Here is an 11,812-nt window from a genome sequence, read left to right as displayed (position 1 = left end):
GAGAGAGAGAGAGAGAGAGAGAGAGAGAGAGAGAGAGAGAGAGAGAGCGAGAGTAATAAACAACGCAAATAGTTTATTTATGCAGCGAATGAAATGTATGTGCTCGAGGAATCGAAAACGAAAATGAATTACTGTGTTGGCATTAAATTTCGAAGGTTATCGCTATAAATTAAAAAATAAACACACAAACAAACGCAGATACACCATTTTTGGCAAAGAGTTTAGGGCTTTATTTGCCCGGTTTGAAATGCTTTAATCCGATAAACAGCACCGTAATGAACAAAACCATTTGCCACACAATCAAAACCACAAAACACACACACACACGTACACATTTCGATTTTGTGAAAAACGCACCAAATCCACTGCGCTGCCACACAATATATTTTGTTGATATTTTACACTGTACAGTGTACACTTTGGTCGAAACTTTTTCCACAAATCCGATGCACATCCACTCGATACACCTGATTTTGTTTTTGGATGCGGTTATACTGTTTGCTTTTTACACGGAAATTTATTTATTTATATGCTTATTACTAAATTAACACCTTTTCGCATTGTTTGGTGTTGAAATAATGAAGTAGCTGTTAGCAAAATACAAATACTCGACACCATTGAAACTAGAAACAAGGACTCTATAGATCCATATTTGCAATTTCTATTTATAGATTTAATCCAGAGCTTTAGTGAGCATATGTTTCAAATGCAATATTTGATTTAAACCGAAACATCTCCGATTCGTTTCGATTCAGGTTTGCATTGTTTCTACACACACACATTTTGTTTTATCCTTTTACAATTGGACAAGTGGATTTAATAGAGTACACAAACAAAAAGTCCTAGAAAACCCAACAAAGGATAGTTTGAAGCAGACAATCAACTTTATTTGACATGATTAGTTTTCATTGAGAAGAATATTCACAGGATTTTGGTCAAAGAGTTTTCAAGTCTGGTTTCCTATACATCTATGTCATTTACTCTCAAAGAGTATTTACAATTATTGCAACTCAAAATCAAACCAATTTTTGCCACCTAAGCAAACAATCATCATTAGAGTACTGTACGCAAATTTGTGCGTTTCAATTCACTTACGCAGATAAAATTCATTTTCAATTTCAAAATCTTCTACTTTAATTCGTTCTTGCAAGTTGCCCATCAAAACCTTCTAAATCAAAATTGCACAAGGAAAGCATAATCATCGGAAGGAATGCATTGTGGCAAAGAAATATTCTTGCAAAGAATGTTTGTGTTTGTTCACCGTTTAATGCGAATGCTACTTACAATTTGTTATGCACGAAATCAAGAGGGTGTTACCAACACGTATCTCGTCATTATGCGAAACACTAAACACAGTTCACTTTATTTCGTTGATTCAGTGTATCAAAAAAAAATGTAAAACGATAAATTAAATGGCAATACGATCAAAAAACGTGAATATGCAATCTGTGCATGGTATTCGTATTTTGTATATTTGCACACGACCTTAGTGGCAGCTCGGCAAGGCGTAATCGATTGTTTCGTTTTGCATTCCCTTTCAATATACATACGTGTGGTTTTCATTTTATTCAAATTGCATTCGTTGTTTTCGCTTTTTAAGTGAAATTTTTTTATTCGCCTATAACAAACAAACAAGCGAACGGAACAAAGCAGAAAAAAAATCAAGCAGAAAATCTTCGTTCATGCATAACAATCACATTACATAGCTTCTCAATTCAACGGCACAATGTTACACAATTGTTTATACTGTTTTTTTTACTGTTTCGCGAAATCAAGCGCACCATCAATTCAATACATCACCAAACACATGCGGCGTAAAGAATTTGCGCGAAAAAAACAAGCCCACAAACTGAGTTAACAAAACGAAAATTCATTCCCGAATACACAAAATTTAATAGAGCCAAAACGACACACGATTATTCGCTGGTTGAGAAACCGACGACGACGAAGAAGAAGAAAAGAGATGAACGCTCGTTTCTGGAACGCATATCAACATTTGTATCAGCGCAAGAGAGCGTTTTAATGTGTTTTACATTATTTGAGTTTTGTTTTATGCCGTCGTTGTTATTATGCACTTCGCAGCGGAGACAACGTAATCGCTCCTTTTATCATTCGGGTCAATAGAAAATAGTGGAAATTAAATGAAGTGCATTGTGATTCGGATTTTCGCTACAATGAAATATGTATCACTCGGAGAATCGGTTAAATTTTCATTTTTTTCGCGCTAAATGTGACTCGAAAATTACTTGGCCGAGAATGCAGAGAATGAAAGACCTTGGTTCAGCGCGAAAGAAAAAAAAATACAATTCTCGGTATATTCAAATTACAAAATATCATTGATTTCATTTTGAAGATTATGACGGTCCGAGCACGATTACTTGCTTCAGGTCTTTTGTTTTCGCATTTATGGCACATTCGCACATACACACACACACACACACTGGAAAAAAACAACAACAGCCAACAAACACCAGCTGCTCCATGGTCAATAGCATGAACCAAAGACAAGGTTCCTCCAGAACATTCACTCTCTCGCCGCGAATTTGGCCAGCAGCCAATACCAATTCATGATGTAATGATATCCCGAAAGAGAGAAAAAGAAACCACATTAGCTTCGATGAGTCTCTTTCAAAATTACCTACAATTAAAATCTAAATTGAAACTGAAACACTTCTGTTTTAATGGCGGTCGCAAATAATTGATAATAATGAAATGCATTGGGCAACATTGGTGTTTGTACATTGCCAACGGGGTTCAAACTTATTAACCTTTTGCGCTGGCAAACGTGGCCCATTCGGCATCGGGCGCACACATACATACACATTCACTACAATGTGAAGTGTCATACAATAAAATTTATCTCATTTGGCTAAAGTTCGGTGCCGAACAGGCATATTGGAATTAAAGAGGAAATCAATCCGATCTTGATTCCATTAACATTTGCTCTCCTCAAAGTCATTATCATAAATCTATTTATTTTTGTTAACGTGAAGGAAACATGTGTGTGTGTGTGTGTGTGTGAGACAGACTATGCACCATCATCGCCGCCAACAACGACGACGATTCGAGGTTCAATGTTCGCACATTCAAAGCGCGACTTAAAAAATTGCTCTAATTCGAAACGATGAACACTTTACACATCATCACACCGAGGCCGGATTTGGCTTGCATAGACAATGAAATCACTGGATTGCAATAATTTACCACCCAATTGGCAGAACCATTGATTTTAATTAGAGATTTCAAAGCAATTTTAAGGTGCAAAACGAGTGATCTTTTGTTGTCTCTCCACGGTTTTTAATGTGTACTTCGAAATTTTCTTCGTTTTTCTTTCTACTTCTCATTACATCCAGTTTTCACACAAAGACTCTATCTCTCTATCCTCTCTCGGCTCAAATACAAAAATGCTCCATTCCTTTCGCTGCACGACGATCCGTATTTCACCGTGGTGGAACGAAAAAATAGAGGTGTGCTCAAATCGTGCATAGATTAATCTGGCAAGTGGTGCACCACTCGATTTCTTCACGTTTGCCAAGCCACAACGACCGACGTATTAAATAATGACAGAAAAAAAAAACTGTTTGCTTCTTTTTCATTTTCGCTATTTGTGCCTTGATTTAACAAATGATTTTCGTTTTCACTGCGACGAAGTATAATGAGAACAAGACGACGATGGTGAAAGTAAACAATTGAAAGGTATTTCATTTGTTTCATTTTTCAAGACTCTCTCATGCGAATGTTCTTTGCGATGAAACGACTCATCATTGCTCTAGATCTTTCAACTTTGTACAATTAGTACAACCGAATTGTTGTCACATGCATAATGCAGATTTTGTGGTTTTTTTAAAAGGCATAATGCCACGGAATGAGAGAGAGAGAGAGAAAGAGAGAGAGACACAAGAAAAAAAATTGAAAAGGAAGCATATTTTCTTCCACATCAAACACCGTTGTCAAGCTCAGTGACTTCAAAACGAAAACCATAATTTTAATCTTACATTTTCCTCGGAGGTTCTATGTTTGTGCCATTCACTCGTTTTTCGCTCTCTTTCTCTGGTTTTGCAGAAGGCAACCCACACAAAAATATCTACTCACTCAAATTAAAACTGGAAAATATGAAAGAAGCACCGCAAACAACTAGTTAAAGCTCGAAAAAAAGCATGAATATCATAATTGTGATATACGAAATCTTTCTCTTTATGTCGCTAGAAAAAAAAAACTAATACGAAAGCGCTTGCATTCGGTGAATGTCAGTTTAATTTTTTAGCAAAACCCAAATCCGTGCTCTTCAAACAAATTCTCGCTGCACTACCGGAAACCAACTACAAAAATACAACCAAGCAAATAAAACCAAGAGGCACTTTTCAGGTCATCAGCTCTGCTGCTGTACAAAATACTCGTGTCCCCTGCACATGGATCAGGCGGTTTGTTTGGCTCGTTTTTTCTTTCTCTGTAAACCAAAGCGGTGAAAAAGTTGGTTTGCAAAAGACAAAGTCTTTGTAATATACAAGATTTGTAATTCCACTGCACCCAGATTAAGCTGCCATTCATTCGAATACAGAATTTGTGCTTTATGTGTGTGTGTGTGTGTGTTTGTTTTCAACAACTTGTGTTTTACTTTCGAAAATGTAACAAACATGCTCATTTCCATCTAGAAACATACAAAAGGAATTCATCAGTTGGATTTATTTATGTGCGGACAATGACACTGAAACATCACTATTGCAACTGAACAGTTTAATCCTAAAACATAAATGTTTCATCCGTTGCATCTGAAAAGGCAGTGTGATTCGAATATGAGAAACGAGATGAGTGACGCTCTTAGAAGTAAAGAACTTCTTTACTATAAAAAGTTTCTTTCGGAAGTCAAATGTTGGCCTTTCTTTCAGTTCGTAGTAATATTCGTGGGTAAGTGAGAGCAGTTACAACCATCAAACTGAAGCACAAACAATCAATTGAATTTTTTTTTGACAATTGAGATATTAAGTTTAAAGAGAGGTGCAATGCACTTTGATAAGTAGAGTCAAAATAGTTAGGAACTATTGGTGAATGAACTAAATGATATACTCCCACAGAAATTTTGTGGTTAAACACGATGCAAACAACAAAATGTGCACGAGAAGCAGCGAAAATGAACAGCCGATGTATCGGAATCGTCCGAAAAACCGGTATTCCGTTCTAATTTTTTTTACATTCATCCGATTTTCAACAATAATACTGTGTGTATTCCGCTCGTTCCCATGAAGTCGAAAGAGAAGAAGCCGCTCAGTAAACACGTGCGCATAAATAAGTAGATTAGCTACACACGCATACGTCATAAAGTATAACTCATAGTTCAACCAGTAGTTCAAACCATAGTGAAATTTACTTGCATCAATTGTGTCACCATGGGATTAGCCGAAACCGTTCGTTTACATGCGAATTATTTTTGTGTTCCTGGTAAGAGATAGAAGACCGATGTCTTCTGCAATGTTTTCGAACATTTCAAGATCTTCATCTTTGCTTGAGATACTCGCCTCGTCTCTCGTACCAGAAACGCAAAAATGATTCGCATAAAAACACGCGGTTTCAGCTAATTCAAGGCTTCGTGATTGTATACCTTAGCACGTAGTATATTTAAGGCTCGGTATAATATACCAGCATATCGCACACACACTTCTCTCGCGCGCAAACGGTTGCGTTCACAGCAAGTTTTGTTTTTGAGTTGGTTGCGATGGCTGTGTACGCAACCTTTTGCGCGCGAAAGAAGTGTGTGTGCGATATGCTGGTATATTATACCGAACCTTAAATATACTGCGTGATAAGGTATGCTATCACGAAGTCTTGTTTAAAATCATATATACAGTTTGCTTCGTAATTTGGAAAAACATCGCAAATATTGATTTCTTTGTCATACCACGATGATGCAAGGTATTGTTGGCAAAAAAAAATAGAATGTAGATGAGAACCAAAACCAGAACATTTGCTGTCATATAATGTGCATCTAGGGAGTATTTATTAAAATATTTGTATCAGGTGTGGCGCTAGTACGACGCAGACGTCCATGTGAACTATGTGTTTTGCACTTAATGTTCAGGAGTACAGTTCACACTATGCGACTGTGGAAACAAACATTGAGAAATTCTAGCAAAAAAATTCATGAAATATCAGCACCAACTTCTAACAGTGAAAGGTAACATGGCTTGAAATATAGTTCTATTTTTATTTTCACGCGTTCACACATACATGATTAGAGTTTCATTTTGAAGAGACACATTGAATAAAAGATACAACAAATGTGAACTAGCTTATTAATTTACGTACATCAAGCTCCTTGGGGGCCGTGCATGCACACCAAAATGTGAGGTCATATTCCCAGTATTGCGTTATGTTCATTCCGATGGCTATTTTCATTAGTTAAAATACAACTTTTGAATTTCCACGGGAAATTTATTCGTCGGATCTACGAGACTAATGTATCGAGTGGTTTGACCGCTCTATTATGCGTGTATTTTTGCAAATGCAGAGAACTTATTTTATTATCAACCATAAAAATCGTCAACAGAATTTTTGCGCCGTTTTTAATTGACGGTCTTTTTTCAAGGGGAATCTCACATTGGCATTTACAGTGATTTACACTACATTATAGGGTTGCTTCAATTCAACTTGAATTGCGCGTAACACCAAGTTTATTGCTAAACAGTACTTAATATTTTTGAACATCTATTTTCAATTTTTCGTATTTATTAAAAGAGTCCCCTCGTACAATCTTTACTCGGAATGATGAATCAACGAACATATATTGACTAGTGCAATGTGGTTACTTGGAGCGTAAATGTGTGTCAGTGGTATTCGTGCGTGTGAAACCGCCCTTTTCGTTTGCAAGCTTTTTTCGCATACTTCTGGGATTTAACTAGAAGAAGACCTATTAGCACCAGTACCGTAGTCAAATACAAAATATTTGAAGTTGAACTATTTGCTCAATACAACTGAGTATGGTCATTTAAAGTGAACCATTCTGAACGCAGGAAAGTTGAAGCTTCGAAAAATTTTGGTCACGATACGGCACTGAATATCATTATGGCATATGTCATTATCAACATTGCATACTATGTTTAATCAAGTGAAAATTAATTAACACCGCTCTAAAGCTATAAATGCTTTGACTTTCAATGAAAATGTAGCATTCTTTAATCGGCTGTCATCCGGTGCAGAAGAAACGGTCATTTGGTATTTTGGCAAAGGAAGCTGTTTTTCTTTGGCTTTAAAATTATCGACGTTTGTTTTTTTTCCGAAATGTTTGCTTAACCCTTTGAATTGTTAGTGATTAACCAATAGTGAAAGCATATTTCATCGTGCGATTTAAAAGCCTATTTTCAATTATTTCATGGTGGAGTGAAAAAAAGCTGTGAAAATGAGCATTCGAAAGCAAAGTTGGTAAGTTATGCCGTGCTAAAACTACGATTAAATTGCATAACTTTTAATACTAGTTGAAAACGACGAACGGACTAAGTTGATGTCATAATGTTTATCATTTAATATCTGTGCACATTTTATTGTTCTATGAATTCGTGGAATATGTCGTGCTTGAATATCGTTATGTTTATTAATTTCATGACAGAATCGTCCGAGTTTAAACAAATTCTCTGCAATCACGTGAGATTGAAAATAGAAAAAAAAATCGTCGCAAATCGCAATTTATATTAGAGCTATTTTCTGACTTTGTGCACAAAGTGTCCTTTTCAATTTATGATTTTTGTAATCAATGTTATAAATATAAAAATATGGAATAAAAAGAATGTAATGAAATGAATGTGGAAATATTCCAGGAATAAAAATGAGTTGGCCTTACCTACAGACAATTTAGACGCACAGTCAATAGCAGGCAGTGAAGAGCCTGAAGTGGATTTTCGAAAGAAAATCAAATATGGAAGTCGAATTCAGGTACGATCACATTGACTTTAAGACTATGGATATGTGTTGTATTTCTTCGTTTTCAGGCTGCATGGGCTGTACTTGGCGAGTTCTTTACGAACAGCACCGTTCATGGTGTTCGATATTTTTCGGAACAAAGACGCCATTGGAGTGAAAAGTGGGTTATTTTTCGTTCAAGTAAAAAAAATTGATATTAAAAATGGTTTGTTTAGTTCGAACCTGAAAAATAATAATAATATTTTGACTCCAAATGAATGGCCATCAAAAGAGACTGTTGGCTTTTTTTCTACAACAATTTATTATAATTTAACTAAATTTATTCCTTTTTTGTTCGAAAATAAAATCCAGAATTTGGTGGATAATTGCCTTTGGTCTTTCGCTGTTTTTCTGTGGATTTTTAATACATAATGTGTGGATCAAATGGGACCAGAGTCCAGTAATTGTGAGTTTTGCCGAAAAATCCACACCTGTTTGGTCAATTCCGTTTCCAGCTGTAACCATTTGCCCGGAAACTAAAACCTATATGGAAAAATTGAACTTTACCGATGCATATCATACGCTTATAGCAGGGTTGAAAGATAATATGACTGAAGAAGAGTAAGTACAAAGCAAATCAATTGATCGAAAAATTGTCGATTAAAATAAGGGAAAAAATTGCAGATTATCGCGAATGCAGGCGGTTATTCACCTGTGTGACGCACATTTGGTGGAAAATTTCGTATTAGAGCAGAAATTTACGACAAATGCCATTTTCGATATCATTAAAGACGTCGCTCCTAGTTTCAATGACACTATGTTCTTCTGTAAATGGCGTAATGAAAACAATTATTGCACTGCATTTTTCCTGCCAACTCTAACGGAAGAGGGCATTTGCTACACGTTCAATTCGCTTAATTCTCGCGATATTTATACAGATGAGTATGGACATTCTTGTCGATTTCCATCAGAATTGTGTTTTTTTTTTGCCCCAATTACAGTTTTTAACTTTCAGAATGGCTCCCGAAATGATGACCGTAACGGATAATCCAAATTCAACACATTGGAATTTAGAAGATGGTTACAGCGATATTGATGGACACTACAGTGAAACATATCCGTCGCGTGTGTTTGGTGCGGGAGCAAGAGCTGGACTTTTTGCGCTGCTTCGACTTTACCAACAAGACTTGGAATATCTGTGTCGTGGACCAGTGCAAGGCTTCAAAATTCTTTTGCATACACCCGGTGAAGTGCCTCAAGTATCGAAACATTATTTCCGTGTGCCATTATTACAGGAAGTGTTGGTATCCGTTAAACCACAAATGATCACCACCTCAGATGGTCTGCGTCATTACTCGCCAAATCGACGGCAATGCTACTTCAATTCGGAACGTCAATTGAGATTCTTCAAAGTGTACACGCAACGAAACTGTGAATTAGAATGCCTTTCAAACTTCACTCGCATTGAATGCGGGTGTGTTAAATTCTCAATGCCAAGTAAGTGTGAAATGTTCTAAGATTCGTGTGTGTCGAGAGAGTAAAATTCTCTGAAAAAAAAACCTTTTCTTTTTTATATTTTTTTCTGATTCAAAGGGGACAGAAACACCACAATCTGTGGAGCTGACCAAATCAAATGCTATAATGATGCTGAGGATAGACTGCTCCAGAAAGATTTTGTAGAAGGGTTGTCCATGCCTCCGTCTGCTCCAAAAGGTTGTAATTGCTTGCCCGCATGCACATCGATCACCTACGATGCAGAAATTTCCCAGGCCAAATTCGATTGGATTAGTTTGTTCAATGCATATAAAAATCCATTGGATGAGTTCCCTGGGTAAGCTTGAAATACATTTGAAAAAGTTTTGAAGAGAAAAAATTCTCATGAAATTTATTCCAGTTTAGAAATTTTGTTTTTTTTTTGTCAATTTAGTTTAATGATTTGAAAATAGTAAATTCAATGAAAATCGAATCAATTCGGTGATTCGTCAATTATTTAATTTTCAGTATGCAACCGGCACGGCTATCCATTAACTTCAAGGAGCACGAATTTATAACATCGAAACGTTCGGAATTGTTCGGTTTAACCGATTTTATGGCAAACTGTGGTGGTTTGCTCGGTCTATTCATGGGAGTGTCCGTGTTGAGCATTGTCGAAGTCATTTACTACTTTACACTTCGGTTGGGCTGTACACTTCGCATTCGAAGATCACGTAAGCGCAAGAGTATGCGACTTCAGAGAAATGCAGTTGCACCGACTGAGAAACACATCCCCAATATTATGGTCGTGACACCGGCAGACGAGAAAAAGGAATAAAGATATCCCGCACCACTGATGAATTATTATGATTAATCAATATTTTTGAACTTCTCACCATTTTAAGTACTAACTTCTGATACTACATTTATGTATAAAAGTGAAAGTGTGGCTGAACTGGTCATGAACATCATGATTTAACACATGCAATCGTTTAGGTAAAGTGGTAGACCGTGATGACCGACACAGTATTACAGTTCAATTTTATTTAACGCATTAGAATAGAAGTTAAAGTACATTTTGTTCTTAGTAAACATTATGCCAAATATCCGAATTAAAGCGATACGAGCCGACTTATATAGTAAATGTCATGAGCATTATTGTTCATTTTGAATGTCGCTAAGATGATGACATCCATTAGTAGCTAAACGGCTGAAAACTGAACTAACATCGAACGTAGAAAGTATTTTGTTGTGGTTTTTCATGCAAAATCAATGCATTGCAATCCACATTCAAGATTAGAGTCATATCGCCGAACGGTGCTTCTATTGTACTATTTAAATTCATAGATATTCTGGTCAAACTAACCAATATTCTACATCTCAATTGAAATAGTACGACCTACGCATCGCTTGACGATGTTATAATCACAGCTTAAAGTAAATGAGAATAGTAGAAAAATCGGTATGGTATTCAAAAGTCATTACTTGTTGATAAAATTAGTACGGTTTGGTCACTTTATTATTGTTGTTGCTACATCTTCCTGCACTATTATCTATCCCAAAAAATTATCTGTCGCGCCAAAGATCGAAATCAAGTATTTAAAAAGGTTAGAAGTTTTTCAACAAGTTCTTGCCTTAAAATGGCATATTTCGTCATAAAATTGATAATCCATTGCATTTATTAATATCGAAGTTATATCATTATATGCTTATTTAACAACCAGAATTGATATTCATTCTTATTGCACGTTGAAAAAAATCCATTTGTTTATGTGAAAGTGACAAAATAAATCAGGCATACGTCAAATATTGAATCTGATGTTTTATGCAACGAATGATTAAAATAACTTTTGATTGAATCAAGCGAATGTTCTGTTAAATATTTTTCCGAACAGGGTCTTCATCGAGGAACATGCGATATACACTTCACATTTAACTTGCACCGGTAAGTTCAGCGTACGAAAATTGCGACAAAAATAACTGGCAAAACGGCCGAGAGCTAAGGTGTTTTTTGCAATGACCGTTTTGGTTTGTTTTACATACATTATGCACATTTCATTCAACAAAACGTAAACACAACAAAACGAACATAAACAATTTAAGCTGGAATTGGCCGAAAGGCATCGACAAAAAAGCTCAAAATCTGCCAACATTGTCCTTGTCGTCGTCGATTATTTAAATCCATGGCAATTACTACGAAATAATCTTCATTTCAGTTCCGCTTAAGATTTGTGCCGTTTTTTTCCTTTGCCAGCAACAGCAATAAATAAACAAAGAGCAAAACATACACGCGGATAAAAAAAAAGTTGAATAAAAAAATAAATCTTTTTCGCTCTTGGAATTGAGTTGTGCTGCATTTATGGTAATCAAATGCGTGCTGTAACAATTACCATGTTATATTGCTGGAATTTGTATGCAATCCGTTTTGACAATAAATTTTTGCTGATTCTCT

General features: G+C 35.9%; 1 protein-coding gene across 1 annotated transcript; it reads left to right on the top strand.

The window, feature by feature from the left end:
- The first annotated feature begins 7,174 nt into the window (after nucleotides 1-7,174).
- Nucleotides 7,175-11,167, top strand: LOC129566042 (pickpocket protein 28). Its single transcript, XM_055441555.1, has 8 exons — nucleotides 7,175-7,413; nucleotides 7,806-7,920; nucleotides 7,977-8,068; nucleotides 8,260-8,508; nucleotides 8,572-8,829; nucleotides 8,903-9,384; nucleotides 9,481-9,718; nucleotides 9,889-11,167. The coding sequence occupies exons 1-8, from the start codon at nucleotides 7,391-7,393 to the stop codon at nucleotides 10,196-10,198; spliced, it is 1,767 nt and encodes a 588-aa protein (XP_055297530.1). The 5' UTR covers nucleotides 7,175-7,390; the 3' UTR covers nucleotides 10,199-11,167.
- Nucleotides 11,168-11,812: the final 645 nt, after the last annotated feature.

This window comes from Sitodiplosis mosellana, unplaced genomic scaffold, assembly GCF_009176505.1.
Source record: "Sitodiplosis mosellana isolate CC-2019 unplaced genomic scaffold, AAFC_SMos_1.0 Smas_scaffold_3, whole genome shotgun sequence".
Lineage (NCBI taxonomy): Eukaryota > Metazoa > Arthropoda > Insecta > Diptera > Cecidomyiidae > Sitodiplosis > Sitodiplosis mosellana.
This window is presented reverse-complemented; position numbering and strand designations above follow the sequence as displayed.